General features: G+C 36.5%; 1 protein-coding gene across 5 annotated transcripts; it reads left to right on the top strand.

Moving 5' to 3' along the window:
• The first annotated feature begins 84 nt into the window (after positions 1-84).
• SLC25A40 (solute carrier family 25 member 40) lies at positions 85-15998 on the top strand. 5 transcript variants are annotated; one of them, XM_038127963.1, is made up of 12 exons: positions 85-208; positions 1151-1269; positions 2045-2104; positions 3265-3371; positions 5159-5226; positions 6830-6954; positions 8198-8371; positions 11664-11773; positions 12092-12173; positions 13756-13836; positions 15409-15635; positions 15756-15895. In XM_038127963.1, the coding sequence occupies exons 2-11, from the start codon at positions 1176-1178 to the stop codon at positions 15522-15524; spliced, it is 1017 nt and encodes a 338-aa protein (XP_037983891.1). In that variant the 5' UTR covers positions 85-208; positions 1151-1175; the 3' UTR covers positions 15525-15635; positions 15756-15895. The 5 variants fall into 5 exon arrangements, with proteins under 5 accessions (XP_037983891.1, XP_037983896.1, XP_037983893.1 ...); XM_038127968.1 differs by lacking the exon at positions 15409-15635 and having other exon boundaries at positions 15756-15998; XM_038127965.1 differs by lacking the exon at positions 15409-15635 and having other exon boundaries at positions 181-208; positions 1151-2629; positions 15756-15998.
• The last annotated feature ends 53 nt before the right edge of the window (positions 15999-16051 follow it).

The raw sequence follows: 16051 nt of genomic DNA, 5'->3' as shown, positions 1-16051 counted from the left end.
AACCGCCCGCGCGGGCCCGGCCCCTCCCGCCGAGGGCGGGCGGAAGGCGAGGGAAGGAGGGGAAGGCGGCTGTGGGGACGGAGCTCGGCTGCCTCGGCTCCGGAGGGGGGTGGGAGTGGCAGCGTTCTTCTCTGCTTTCCTCGCCGCTGCCTGGACTGTCCTTGAGTCGCGGAGACCTTTGCCCCCGGCGGGCACCGCCGATAAACGGGTATGTACGCAGTTCTGGGCAGCGGTCCCCTTCGGAGTTAAAGATACGTGAAAAATAAACAATGTCCCCACCCACCGTTGCAGTCGTTAGCACCTGAGAGGCCAGAGTTGGTTTGTGCAACTTAATCTTTTTAATCTAACTTGAAGAGTAGTGAAAATAACAAAACATTCTTGTAAAGTCAATGAAAAGCTTAGACCAATGTTTCTAACAAAGTTAGGGTTGCACTTAAGCGTAGTGGTGCATTTTTAAAGACACGTCTCTATTTGGGAATTTTATTTTCTGAAGTATTTTTATTATCTTCTCCTGTCCTGGCTGGTTGCAGATATTGTGAAGGCATTCCTAAATTGCTATGACCATGCCTATGGAGCCACAGAGCAGGATTCGTTCAAGGAATTAACATTTGATGGTAGCATTATTGATAGTTAGCCCCTGCCTATTACACGAGGCGAATGCTAGGGCACACAGTCATCCCCAGCAGGCTGTGGCTGTTGGGTCAGCCGAGAGACCTTTCTGGCTTCTCTCAGGAGAGATGGGAGCAAGAGAAGGGCTGGGTCAATTATTCTGCAGTGCTTCAGTTTATGGGCCACAGGCTGGGAGTTTATCTTTATACAGATTATTTGCATGGAGGATTATTTGTAAACACTTTGTTGCAGTTAAAGGCAATAAAATGAAATGTTAAACATTTCATGTGGTTTGCAAGAACATGTAAATGTTGTAATTCATTAAGGAAGGATTTTGAAGATTTATTGTCTTTAGAAAACTTACTTGCAAAACATGGCTCAAATAATCTCAAAAATTGCTGAGATGCTTCTGTGTAAGTAGAAAATTAATATTGCTGGTTCTACATAACTTAGTAATGAAAATTTAAAATATTTATCCCTTAACTTTTTTTCTGCAAATTTTGAGGGTAGTCTTACAATATGTTTTTCTGTTCCTTAACAGATTTTTCTTCTCTGGGGATAAAGCCATGGCTGAAATGAGTGATATCACTGTACAAAAACTAACCATTGTTCAGCAAGCAATAGCCTCTTGTTGTGGAGCTATAATTACATCATTATTTGGTAAGGCAAACTATGAAGCTGGCCACAGAGAGAATCTCACAAAGTGATTGCTCTTCACTTTGACTCAGCGTGATGTGTGCTTATGTATGTTTCCACTAATGTGTGGAATCGAGCCCTCAGCTAATACATCAGAGGAAGATGGTCCAGCTGCCCAGCCACTGCAGCACTCAGCATGTCTCAGCCTGTGATAGTTGTAAGGGCTGCAGTGGAAGCAGTGAAATGTTCACTAAATCTTCACTTACTTTTCAAGAACCCCAATGTTTTACATGTTGGCTACATGCAGCAAAAAAGTACATAACAAATTTAACTTTGTTTTTTAAGTTTTGTTATGGTCAATTAATTGGAAAAGAACAAACACATGAAGAATGCTGTGCTATTTTATATGTTGGAGGCCAAAATTTGATTTTGCATGCCTTGCGGTATGCTATTTATAAAAGCAATTTCAGACAACATGATACAGTGGGTTTTTTATGTGTTTTGGGTATTTTTAATATTTCATGCCTATGCAACTGTTAGTAAATTAGAAAAGATAGATTTGATATCTTGCAAACCATATAGGGTATGTAGCTCTTCTTTGTCTCTGATAGCATTGTCTCTGTTTGCAACATCCCTTTTCTCTCAGCTTGATAACATTGTAAAATCTGTTAGGGGGTTCCCCCCACCTTTGGAAACAAACAACAAAAATGGGTTCTAGAAGTTCATTATAAGGCATCTGTAAACTTTTACATTTTCAGGGCATCCAGGGTGTTTCTAAATTACTTCTGTTTCATTTTAGTAACTCCTCTTGATGTTATCAAAACTCGACTGCAAGCCCAAAGAAATCCATTCCATGACGGTAAACAAACAAATGTGTAGTGTAATGGGGAAGACAGTTGGCTTTTTGCTCTTGTGTTTAGCTGATAGTTGTCATAATGCTGTGCTGAGGTGCAGAATGTTTGAATTTGTTTCTCCAGTGTGTGGGGGGGGGGAAAAGCAACACACCAGTATGTACTAAACAGACACAGTAGAAGAAATAATACAATTTTAAACATGCTTTTCCCCCCTATCTTAGTATTTTCATAATGGCAGAACATACAGCTAATACTGAGTTGAGTCGAACAATAAAAAGCTGTTACTAAATGAATAAATATTTCATCAGAGGGCTTATGTGGTCAGGATGTTAGATCAAAGTTCATCTCCTCCAGAATCCAGAGATTTTTTTAATGGAGAAGTCTTAACACATCACTTGCCACTTGGGTTCTAAATAGATGAAGATATTGTGCTCTCAAAGATGTGCTAATGGTTCCTACTGTTTACTTGTACTTAGTATATGAGATTTAAAAGGAAAGAAGATGACTGGTTTTTCATGTTGAATGTGGAGGTGAGTATTTGCAGTCACACTTGCAAATTAAATTAGGAAAAATACTTGTGCCTTCTATCCTGTTTTTGAGTAAGTTCTAAAGCCTTCAGAAATCTGCAAATGTGAAGCTTGAAGTATGTTTTTGTAATGGCAATAATATTTTATCAAACAGGTTGAAAGTACATAATGTAGGAGAAATGAAAAACAAATGGAGGGGATGATCTAGTATAAATACAGACCAAGATAAGAGATAATAATAATAATAGTAGAGATAAGATACAATACCATCCACTTGAAGTGGATGCTGGGGCTACTTAATAAAAGATTTAAAAGTCTGAAAGATGTTCACAGTTACATACAATAGTGACATTCAGGTCTTGTGTTAGTTTTACCTTTCAGCAGATGTTAATATAACCTAAACATGTCTCTTGAAGCCTTGTGAAGGCAGTTCCATTTAGTTGGGCAGTCTGAGTAGTACATTTGTACCCTCTTTCCTTTCACCTAATTTTACATTACCAACTTACCAAAATTATTTTGCCCTTCTGTGTTTAACCAGAGATATAAATCTGTGTTGTCATTATATCCAGTTTGAAATTGCTGCAGCATAAAAAGCAATCTTACAAGCATTAACTATACTCTTATATACCATTTTTTAGGAAAGTGTTTTGTATACTCCAATGGCCATATGGATCATGTGTATGTTTGTGAAAATGGGGACAGCAAAGCCTGGTATAAAAAACCTGGGCATTTTAAAGGGACATTGGTAAGAACATTTTACATGTATATAGAACTGCATTTTTAAGTAGCATACTCTAGAGTTTTCAGGGTTTTTTTCGGCTTCTAGTGGAATCTGTTATCATTTGAGAGGGCCTTCATGTGGTTACACTGCTGATTGATGATACCTTCTACTGTCTGCAAAAAAATACATATTCCTTCCCTAAGAGGAACAAGGAGGCAGCTGCACAGCTCTCCTCACAGATTACTGGCTTTATGATTTCATTTTCCCCACTTCAGCTATATTGGCAGTAGTTGCTGACTGCAGGTAATAATTTTCTCTTTCCTGCTTACATCCCTTGTGCCCACACATCTCACAATATGCTTCTGAGCTGAACTAATGGTGCAGATAGTGTTTAAAGTTAAGTTCACGTGTCAAGTTCTCTATCCAGAAAAGTCTCTATCCTGACAAGTATCTAGACTTGCAGGACTAGCATTTTCCTAAACACTTGAATAAGACTTGCTGGCAGATGCTGTCATGCTGATTCATTAAGTCAATTTTTCTTTTGGCTCTGCCATGAAATTAAACCTATGATCAAGGATTTTTCAGAATTAAAATCTTGAGAATGAGATGTTAATGCAAAAGGTGTCTTCAGTAGTCTAAAAAGTTTTTTTTTAATTAATAACTTTACAAGTATGATTTTTTTCAATTACCTTTACTATGTAATTTTAGAAAGTTACTTCATTTTCTATTAGACATGAATTTATGCCTGGTTTTGCCATAAAAAGGTGATTCTTAAAGAAGAATGACTATCATATAACTTCATCTTCTTTTTTTTTAAAAAAAAGAATCTTATCTTTTATCTATACCTTCCTGCTTTGTAAACTTGTCAGAGCTGTGTTATAAACATATTAACCAGCTAGTATAAAAGTGTCTTTTTTGTTAAACCGTGTTAGGATCTCTAGGGATTCTGGGCATCCTTTCAAAGCTAATCAGGTTTGTTGTAATAAATAATTTCTTTGTTTTTTCCATTCAAATTTTACCTCACAGGATTAGTCCATCAAGGCTGTCTCCTCTAAAGCTATTTGCTTTTTTCTTCTTTATAGTCCTTTCTGTGGTCTGCCAGACTCTTTATCTTTTGGGGCTCTGTAATAATGTCTGGTTTTAGGCATATTCTAATCCATTGAATCCCAACTTCTTTCCCCAGATGTTTTAAGAAAATTGGTATCCTGACATTACAAAGTTTGTAGTTTTGCTTGTGATTTCAGCTGAATGATCTTCAAGGTTCAGTGTTCTTCTGCTGTCAGTCTCCTGGGAATATACAGGACAGCTGTAATAGTAAATGACAGCTTGTGTATGGTATAGTGTACGCACATTGCATGTATGGGGTCACGCTGCCAGAGGAAGTATTGAAGAATCTTTGAGAATTAGTTGCTATTTCATGCCTAGAAACTCTGCTACATATTGAAAAAAAAAAAATTAGTGGGTTTTTGGGGGAAGTTTTCACAAATCGCTGCAATACCATATTAGTACTGAAAATAGTTATTCACAGGGCTGTCGGTCACTGATAAACACTTAGTACTTTGGCTTTTTAAAGATGGAAAGAAATTCTTAATTTCAGTCACATAAATTGTTCTGTTCAGCTTAGTGGAGCTGCCTGCATGGTTAAGTGTGATCGCTTGTGTAAGCAGTTATAAAATTGGGATCTTACAGTGATAAGCCATTTTAGAAACATACTTCTAAAGACATTAGTTTTGTGTTCTGCCAGCTAAAATGTTTTACTAACTACAAAAGTTTGTAGCTAATTATTGCTCTTTGCCTGGTTATATTTTTAGGATGCATTTGTGAAAATTATTCGAATAGAGGGAATTAAGTCGCTGTGGAGTGGGCTTCCCCCAACACTGTAAGTTGAATGGGTTTTTTTTGGTAACATGCTGTAAGTTATTGTTAAAAAAATTACTTAATTATTTTTGAAAATTATTATGCTTATTTCTAAGTTATTTTAAAAATTTGGTCAGTTCTGAAGTGTCAGACTAATCAGTTCAATCAGAAATGTCTATGGACAGTATAATTTTTGCCAGATTTTAGAATTTCCTGATACATTACCTGTAGTTAAGCAGATCAATAGATTTCTCATTCTGCTTTTTTTTTTCCTACTTTAACCATTCCTTTGATAGCATAATTGAATCACAGGATGAGACCTGGTCACTTGAGAGGGTCAGTCTTCAACACATACTTGTTGTATCTTGTGACTTAATGACTTGCTATCAGCAGCACAGCTGTTTCCAGACACTCTGGTATTCCACCTCATTACCCCCACTTAATTTTTGTATTCATCTTTTATTTCAAAGAACTTTGGGCTTTTATTCTATCTGGATAAACAGATAATTCATCTCTCTACAAGAGCAATTTACATATTTAAACACTGCAATCAGATCTCCTCCTGATCTTCTCTTTAGGTTTAACAGCCCCAAACTGTTTTATCTTTTTATTCATATTAACCTAGTACAGATAGAAATTAAGACCTCTATGATTATGTTCTCCAAAAAAGTTTTTGAATCTAAGATGTGTATTAAACTTGTATCTTGTAAGGCACAAAGTGTGAAGTGCCCAGTGGGAAGCACTGGTACAATTTTGATTTGCAGACAGTGCTCAGTGTATAGGCACAAAAAAAGCAAAGCATGGTGGAGTGCAGCCTTGTTTACCCTCCAGTATGTGGCAATTTCAAAATATAAACCTTAGGACCTGACTGAACTACTCCAGTCACTACAGTTTTTTTACAAAGCACATGTTCTGTTCTCCAGCAGAGAACTAACTTCTTTACTAGAGAGAGTCACACAAGTAGAAGAGAAGATAGAAACTAAGCCATGTTGGTTTTCCAAGCATGATGGCTTTTGGTAATGATGGTACATGCTGTATTGGCACAGATGTAACATAGAAGTGTAATTGCCAGATTATAGTAAGATGTGGTGCTTTTCCCCTACACTGAATGATTATTGAGTCTGCCTGTTGCTACTACAGTCTGTACTATGCTGGTGTGGAAAAAGCTTATATTTGTGCATACTACATTGTCTCTCAGGTGGTGAGTATTGTGGCTGTTGATCAAGAGCATAATATCCAATTGTTACATAAATAAAAGTTAAGGTTAGTAGTACTTGTGTAATATTTTGTTTGGGTTCTTCATTTTCAGATCTTTCACTTCCCATTCTTTATCAAAATAGTTCTGTAGCTAGTATGGAATAGATTTTGACTGATATAATCTACTATCATTTTACTTATGGTTTCCCTAATGAAATGAAAACCACGGAAATATGTGGGTTTGAAACTCTGAACTAGAAGCAGTGAATCAAAGCTGTGGGATTAATGTTGATTTTTTTTATTAATCCATTACACACAGCTGGAGATTTAACTTTTTTAAAAATGTAAGTAAAATATCAATACAAGACAATTTATTTTATTCTCCTGCTTTCCTGGTATTAATTTAAATTTCTTCTCTTATATTTTAGAATAATGGCAGTTCCTACCACAGCAATCTATTTTACCTGCTATGATCAGCTGTGTGAAGCTTTGAAAAATAGACCAGGAAAGCATGATGAGCACATTCCAGTTATTGCAGGTTCCTTAAGCAGATGTAAGTTGTCTTCTGTTTAAAGAGAAAACTGGAACATAATACCTCTATGCTGTTTTCATGACTTTTATTTAAAGTAAATATGCTGTGGGTTTAAATGAGGGATAGGAAGGAATACTGTCATTACCCAGTATTTCTTGGGCAACAAAACCCTCTATCCTGGAATAATGAGTTTTGGTTTTGCTGAAACACTTTCACTACATTTGTAATTAGTTCAAAATTTTATATTTCTAGATTTCTACCAAGGACAGTTTAATTTAAGTCTGTTCTGCCATCAATCTAATAATAAACATCATTATTTGCTATAATGGAAGGTACATAGGTAATTATAGCAAAGATGAAAATTGGACTTTTACTGGTTTTACTGCTGTATGATGTGGATGGAACTTACATATTTTCTCACTTTTGTTTCTTCTTTTCCTCATCTATTTTTGTAGAATTATGAAACTCAGATAATATATTTCAGGGCTTTCTTAGAAGGGTGTGATGATGCAGTTCCATGTTGTACCTGTGACAACCATGGGGACACTGGCAGACTAGTGGAAAAATAATTGCTATTTTGTGGTAGTGTAGCACATTTTTCATATCAGGCTGTTCCAGATTTTAAATTCATGTGTAAAATCTTATTTCAGCAACAGAAGAAAAATTCTTGGATCTAGTAAAATTTTTAATGTCTGTTAGATGTGTGATGGTAGCTTGTTACTGAATGATGACTCACTGACCATTGTGCAAGATGCAGGAGTTACTTTATCAGATACAGATTGCCTGCTAATTGTTCTTGATAGTTTAAAATAAGAGTGGCAAAGATGCTTAGAAATCAATAAAAGCTTAAATCTGTAACCACAATTCTGTCCTTAACACAAAGAGAAGCCTTGAACATCAAGATCGCTTTCTTCAAGTTACAGTTTAAAATGGCAACTAATGAAAGTAATTGAGTGTAAGTACTCAAAATTTTCAGCCTATATATGTGTTAAATCTGAAAAATGAGGATTCTCAACATGATACATCGTTTACAACATGCAAGCATTGAAAAAAAAAAAACAAAACCCTAAACTGGAAACGTGGGTACTGTAAATAGGCATATTTTTCTTATCTGGAAAGGAAACTTATTTTGGAATTAGTTCAAGGAAAATGGGAGAGTTGAAAAGAATCAAATATATAAAGTAAGGTAAGACATGACTTGAATGTTCAGGAAATTGTACTATTAAATACTGATTTTTCTAAAACAGCCATGTTTCCTTTGCAGTTGGTTCTGCCACTGTGGTGAGTCCCCTGGAGCTGATCAGAACTCAGATGCAGTATCGCAGGTCGTCCTACAAGCAGCTGTACCTGCGTATCAGCACCAAAGTGGCTGTAGATGGGTGGTTCTCCCTGTGGCAGGGCTGGGCTTCAACTATTCTGAGAGATGTACCTTTCTCAGGTAAGGTTTATTTTTCATGCTGGTTTTTGTTTATGTTTTTATATTATTTTTTTCTCTGCTTTTAAGTAGTTGGCTTTAGGAATGACTGAGATTTACTTTTTCTCTTTTGAGTGTTTTTATTTATAAATTCTCTGAAGATGTGATTTTTTTCCTCCCATTTTGTTTGTGGATTCCAGATAGGATTTTTTGTTACATTCCCTTTCTCTGTACTTAGACTCTTTCTTCTCGTCTTTAGCTTACACAATGACTGCTTTTGAAGAGTTTCAGCTGGAAATTTTCTCTGTGATAGAAATAGTGGCTATTTTTGGATAAACATGCTGTATCTAAGTTCTGTTACATAATTTTGGAAACAGAGAGTGACACAGTAGTGTCTTCAAGATTTTTTTCTTTAATGAAGATGAATTCCTTTGTATAACTGATCCAAAAAACTCTTTAGCAAGACTCAAAAGCTGAAAGCCTAGAAGAAGAAAAGTCTGATTCAAAGCATAACTAGTCCTAGGGCTATTCCTTAAGGTAATTGGGACAGATGTTACAGGGGAGACTGGTAAAGCTCCAGAAAGCCCTTGTCCCTTTAAGGCCTGTTTTTGTTGGAATACTTTTGGATCATCAGACATGAATTGTCATTGAAGCAGTTTCTGTCATTGGGGTAGTACCAGGAATAACATCTTTAAACACTTTATGTTGGCCCAGAAAAATTCTTCAAACCTATTTTGGGAAAGATTCTTATTCAAACCTGGTTTTGGAGTCAGAGAACCTTTGAAGTATTTGACCTGCTGTCTTTGTTGTCTTACTTCACTCTTTAAATGATCTGATATCTAATTTGATTTGTGTTTCCAATCAACGTGGTGGGCCAGTCATTGGTTTGGGCTCTTACAGGGTATGTGTACCCAGAGTAAATTTTCAACTGGCCATGAACCAAACTGAGACGTAAGTGGAGTGTGATGAGGATATTGACTTTAAAATTGCAGTTGGTAGTTAAGTGAGTAAACTGAACCCAGTTATTTCAGCTGTCTGCTTTTCAGAATTTATAATGCTCTGTTCTCTTCTGCTGAGCTACTGGAAGGTGTTTGAAAATTGTGATTGGAATGTGTTTCCTGCCTAAAGATCCAGTTCCTCAATGGGACTTAATTTAGTCTTCTGTGATAGGGAAGACTTCTGAACCTATGGAAACATGGTTTCACTAAGGCTAAAGACAACTGCCAGAATTCATCTGAATCTTTTGTCTGAAGTGTTTCCTCTTCAATTTTTATTTTTCATTTACTTATTTTTTCTTCTCTGCCAAGTGCAATTTTCTCTTAGGCTGTTCTCTAACATTTGTAAGGGATTTCTCAAGTTCTTCATCTGATTCCTGCTGTCTGACTTCAAGTAGAAACTCTTATTCTTTTCTTGATTTTTGTCTGTAGCCTTGTGGCTGGAGCTAGTGAGCTTCCTTCCCCCTGCTGCTTTTAACAGAGTGGGAAGATCAGAGGGAGTGCACAAGGAAGAGTGCTCTAAGGTGATGTGCATTCTTCTCAGCCCTTTTTAGATTCTTGTGTCCACGCCTGCTGTTTCTCCACTGCTCCAAGCCAGGGATGTTGATTTTTTTTAGTCAGTTTCCACACTGCTCTGGCATTCCCTGGACAGCCAGTGGCCACTCACTCATCTGTGCCCAGTACTTTGTGGGCATGATGGTAGTGGCACAAGTTAACCACTACCATCATGCAGTAAGGCAGTAGCTGCATGTTCAAACTACTCAACCAATAGTCAGCAGGCAAGTAGAAGCATGAGTAAAGGAAAATGTATTTAAAAAAACCCAAATGCCACAAAATTCTTCTTATTTAAAGATAAGGGTGTTTAATACTGCTTAATGCCTTTTCCAGCTGCATATCCTGATAATTTTTTTCCTTATAACTGCTCTCTATCTGCTGTGGTGTCCTTCCTTTGTACCTTCAGTCCAAGCTCTTCAGTTTGAATGATGTCCCAACAGCAGCTGAATCTCTGGTGTTCTCAGTTTGCACCTTTGCTGCAGGGAGTTCAGGTCAGCTATCTCAAGAGTTAAAATCACTGTGACACGGAGTTGAGAAAGCAGGTCCAACTGAAAACAGTCAAACAGCACAGCATGACTCTAGAAGCACAGGATAATTACAATTCTGTTCTATTCCTAGCCTAAGCATTTACTACATGTTTCAAGCATGTTCCTTGGGATGCTAGCTAGGATGAACAAAACCTAAGTTATGAATGCTTATAAACACAAAAACTGGTTTAATAATAATATTTGAGTCTTTCTTTAAGCAGTGTCACAGACAATATAAATGTAAATGGTGTTCAGGGAAATTCGTCCTCTAGATGCTTAAGAAAATGCTAGATTTGGATACTTTATATTAATTAGGGTTTTGTATATTTCAGTAGTACAAATCCTCAAATCCCCAGAATGGCTTTGGAGATACTGCCTACTTTTACTTTTGTAAAATATTGGGGGCCAGGCACATGTGCTGGTAGTCTTCATGGCAAAAAGATGCTGTGAAATTTTTCTGCTGTCACAACCTCCAGAACTCGGTGCTGAACGAGGGAGGCATTGTTACCTTTCAGGATATGGAGCTGCATTTAGTATTTGCAGTATTTAGTCAACCAACTGCCATGAGGAATTACTCTCTAACTCAGCCCAGTAGTATATCATTTGAAGTTTTAGTTAACAAGCAGAAAAAGTGCAGTTTAGTTCAGCAGATGGTCACAGAAACAGATGTTATTCCTGAAAATCATTTGCTGGACTTTCCTTTGATATTCCTCACAGAGGCATTTCCCTATTAGAAATTCCAGGGAGCAAAATAATATTTTGAATTATTAGATTAATAATTAATTATTATATTTTATACTGTGCCTCAACAAAGTATGACGCAGTCCTGAGCAACATTTCATTTTGTATGAAATGTGTTTTTATAGAATTCCTGAAATGTATGAAACATTAAATATGCCTGAAAACATAACGAGCAATTAGAAGCCTACATTTTAATTTATGTTAAATTGAGTGTGATAGTGCTTGGATTAGATTGTGTGAAGGTAGGTGTTACCTAAGGGAATGACAAAATGATTAGGCTAACTTGTATCCTATGAAGAAATTTGGGATATGGAGAACAAGGGGAACACAGCAATCTGTCCATGGGTTATCACATAGGACACTTATTATGCTTTCAGCTCTTGTTTCTGTTTGCTTCTATTGCCACAGTAGAATTCTTACATCTGGACTTGACATAAGAATTTTTGTGCTTGAGATACAAATCTGTTGTAATGCAATTTATTTTTTTTGTAATTATAGCAATGTATTGGTATAATTATGAACGTTTCAAGAAGATGATGTGCAAGGAAGTTGGTGCAAATGAGCCCACATTTTTTGTTTCTTTCACTTCAGGAGCAGCATCTGGCTCTGTAAGTATGTCATTTCATTTCTAGTACTATTCTTTATTATTAGCAATAATAAACTATTTTAAAAATGCATGATTTTAGATTATTCTCTCAGAAATGTTGTATATTTTGGATACTTGTACTTTAAACACATGTGGTGTGGCATTCAACCTGACTAAATAAATCTGAATAAACTACAGTGTTCTGACATACAAGACTTCAAAATATCATGTACTTGGAATATCAAATCTAGTTTTAAATTGTGTGTGCACTTTAATTTAAAAAAATTAGGGTTAAATTTTAATTTTTTGTGCACTAACATTAAAACTGATTTCCTGATAGATTGCAGCAGTTGTAACTCAGCCATTTGATGTAGTGAAAACACATAGGCAGACTCAACTTTGGGAGAATGAGACCTTAAAAAGTAAGTTGCTGGTAAGAATAAAGAAACCCTATAGTGTTTCAAAAAATAAAACATAGTGTTTGGTTATGGCTTGTGGAAGGAATTTTAAATATTTGCCGCTTGTAAAGTATATGTAAACATTTTATCACTCAGGCATTTTTTCTTTCCCAAATTGTAGTATCTAGATAAGATACATTTTATCTCCTAGGAGAATGCCATATTTCATTAATGGCATAGAAGAGGGGAAAGGTGTGAGTTCAGTAAAATTTAGCTTAATAAGATGGAATAAAATTGAAACGAAGGAATCCAAAGCTATGTCATGTAGGCAGACCAATTGCAAATTTGAGATGTCCCTGCTGATTGCAGGGATGTTGGACTAGATGACCAGTAAAGGTTCTTTGGTTCTTTTAAACCCAAAGTATTCTGTGATTGAAGTAAGTTATATTTAAATAGGCAAAAAATTAACTTCATAGCAAACATTCAGGTGAACAGTGATCTATTGAAGAAGTCTTCAAAATAACATTCTCTACCACTTTCTCCTACATGGCAATATTCTTGTGATAAGTATGAGCGTAGAAAGTATTGTTCTCAGGTTGTGTATTTTTTGCCTTCTTTTCATGAGATTTCAAGAAATTTTTTTTGAGGGCATATTAACGAATGTCCCAACATCTTTAAAGGATGAAAGACGAAGTTTCTGTTTTGCTCTTGTCAGTAGAGCCCTGCTCTGTTTTATAAAAGTTGAAGTCATATATTATACCTTTTTTTTTCCATTGCTTGGGATGTGAACCAGTGAAGGACTTAGATTAACTTAAATAAACATTATATAATGCCTTTAAGATTACAGACCATTAAAAAGGCTGAGTATCCAAATAGTTTTTGCTTAGGAAATAAGTGCTCACTTTTTGGCATGAGGTTTCATTCTCTCAGGTAATTTTTTTTTTTCCTAGAGTAATTCTTGAAGAAAATTATTATCATTTGACTGCAGAACAAGTATTTAAAAAGTTTTAAATATACATAGTTACTGGTTTTAATTATTTTCCTGTGCTGATGAATGTAAGAATTCCTCCCTAACACCACTTTGAAACATGTGTCTGCCATATATTTATTAGGTTAATATTAATAAGATTAATTTATATTTTAAAAATTGTTATGGTAATCTTCAATTTGTGCCAGTTTAATTCTTTCCAAATCCCAAATCCAGTTACTGTTAGAGTTGGACACTGACTATGCATCTACATTTTGGCTCTGTGACTGCAAAAATGTTTTTTGGTTCCCAAGGCTGTGGGATATTCCTGATGAATGTGTTCTGTGAAACTGCTTTGGCTTTTTTCACCTGTATCAGCAATCCAGTAAAGACTGTAGTAGCTCTTCATATATCTTACTCTAGGTTTTACTACAGGACTTTTCCATGTCTTGCTGTTTCAACTTGTGTATTTGCATACTGTATTTATTTAATATACTGTATAAATAAGATGGATAAAATTAACAAAAAAAAGAGTTAAACCTAACAATTACATCTGTGACTGTCTCTGATTTCTAAAAATAATCATTCCGTGGCATTGCATTGCTTGCCTAATTCACTGTTGTCTTGTACTATATTGAGTTCCGCAGAGGGACAGTAAATCAACCTGGGCAGTTATGAGGAAAATTGCTGCTAGAAATGGGATTACTGGATTATTTGCAGGTAAATTTTTTCCTATCTCTAAAAAATTCAGGCTAGAGAGTTCTTAATTATAGATGTTAACATGCATAAATTATATATTTCCATTTCTGTGAACACTGTCAGTTATGCAATAGTTTGCATATATAAAGCAACAGACATGCAGACATTGGCCTCTCCTGAGGTCTTCTTGGTAGAATACCATGGGATACAGTCCTGGAGGGAAGACAGGCCCAAGAAAGCTGGTTAATATTCAAGAATTACCTCCTCCAGGCTCAGGAACAATGTATCCCAGCAAAGAAAAAGTCAGGTGAAATCTCCAGGCAGCCTGTATGGAGGAAGAAGGAGCTCCTGGACAAGCTCAGACACAATAAGGAAGCCAGGACAGGTAACCTGTCACAGAGAAATGGTCCAAGTAGGCAGAGATTGGGTTAGGAAATTAATCTGGCCAGGGATGTCAAGGGCAACAAGAAAAGCTTCTGTAGGTATGTTGGTGACCAGAGGAAGACGAGGGAAAACATTGGCCCTCTGCTGCATGATTCCAGCAGCCTGAGGCAGAAATGGCAAGATACTGAGATTGAAATAATATTGAGATAAAATCCTATTGTAGTTCATACTGAAATGACCATCAGCAAGAGACATTCCAAATCCAGGATACTTACTAGACTTCACCACACTGCACTAGCTCATTGGGTGCCCTTGTATGAATGGCTGCACAGGTGGTTAAGCCTTGCAAGACTTGTGTTTGCTAAAAGAAATTAAACTGCTTTACTCAGTGTACAGTGATGGCATAGCTGGGTAAAAGGATTTGCATTTTTCAGAGCACTGGATGCTAACAGAATGCAAGACACCACAAAGTATCAATAATATTTATATTGAATTCAGTTAATAGATTAAAACACTTACATTTCAGTCTTGACACATGGGTAGCAGAGTTTAGAGATACTCTTGATCAGCCATCAGTTCGGTTCAGTTGGCCACACATAGCTGAGATGACTGGGGTTAGCCTGCCTGGCTCCTTGCTGCTGTTCCAAAGTCACACAAGTTCTCCACAGGTCGTGTGTCATCTGCTCTGGCTCTCAGCAGATGTCTTTGCATTTCAAGTGGAAGCAGAGGACTGGCTCTGTGTGGACAAGGGGATTCAGCCTTATTTCCCTTCCTCTAAACTGAATCACTTTCTAACCTCCGCTGGGGCAAGATCACAGTTGACTATAATAGGAGACATTTAACACTTGAATTCCATCATTTATTCATGTGACCAGGGTTCTTCATTTTGGTAGAGGCCACCTCTTGTGTGCTGGAGCACAGGAGCCCTGCAGGTCCAGGTGCTCCAGTTGTGTGGAGTCAGAAGGGGCAGAGACACAATGGACTTGAGGCAGGCAGACCACACAAGATGGCAGAGATGAGGGCATAAGGTTATTACACTGGTAATACCTACAGCCAGTAGAGTCAGTATTTTGAGGCATGTGAGCAGGTAGAATCCCAGCTCCAGACTGATATACTATGGTATCTATACATTGTGATCAGCACATTGTACTGCAGCACTTGGGTCTGAAAACAAATAATAGTGAGTACTTCCCTTTCTCTTCTGGGCAGGTATTACTCCACGGCTGTTTAAAGTTGCTCCTGCTTGTGCCATAATGATCAGCACGTATGAATATGGAAAATCTTTCTTTTCTCATTTAAATGAAAAAAAGAATCAACATCCATAATTCTTCTTCATCCAAATGTATGAAGGCAAAGTATATGATGGAAGTTGTGCCAAATTGAAATCTGTGAAGATGTTTTTTAGAATTCCCAGTGAATTTCTACTGTTACATTTGGTAAATAAATAAAACTTCATTTTAACTTTCACAAAGGATTAATTCACTCTTATAATTAAGAATAAGAAAATGCACATCACCCTTAAACTATCATTGAAGATTTTATGATTTCTCTTGCAGCTGGAGAGAAAAAAGAAAGTAAGGAAGAACAAAAGAAAGGAGGAAGAGAAGAAAAATTGAGGCTGGACATAGCAATGGAGAATAATGACTTCCACTGTGTTAAATTTTCAGTCATGATTAAACATTTTAGTTGGGTTTTTAAATTATGTTTAAAAATGTTTTGGGTTTCTAATTGTAATATATATTTATTTCTCAGTAAGGAGGTTGGTACAGAGTGAATTCAATAAATACTTATTTATTCTTGCTGCTTGTTATGTGTTTCATTCTGTATATGTTTGTTATTTGCAGCTCTGTGT

Source organism: Motacilla alba, chromosome 2 (assembly GCF_015832195.1).
Source record: "Motacilla alba alba isolate MOTALB_02 chromosome 2, Motacilla_alba_V1.0_pri, whole genome shotgun sequence".
Lineage (NCBI taxonomy): Eukaryota > Metazoa > Chordata > Aves > Passeriformes > Motacillidae > Motacilla > Motacilla alba.
The sequence above is the reverse complement of the archived record's forward strand: the minus strand, read 5'-3'. Positions and strand labels throughout refer to the sequence as shown.

Bases quoted from the DNA above. Each gene is read 5' to 3' on its own strand.
- SLC25A40 (XM_038127968.1), top strand. From the start codon at position 1,176: ATGGCTGAAATGAGTGATATCACTGTACAAAAACTAACCATTGTTCAG. The intron at 3,372-5,158 runs GTAAGAACATTT...TTATATTTTTAG, and splicing joins GGCATTTTAAAGGGACATTG to GATGCATTTGTGAAAATTAT. The intron at 6,955-8,197 runs GTAAGTTGTCTT...TTTCCTTTGCAG, and splicing joins TGCAGGTTCCTTAAGCAGAT to TTGGTTCTGCCACTGTGGTG.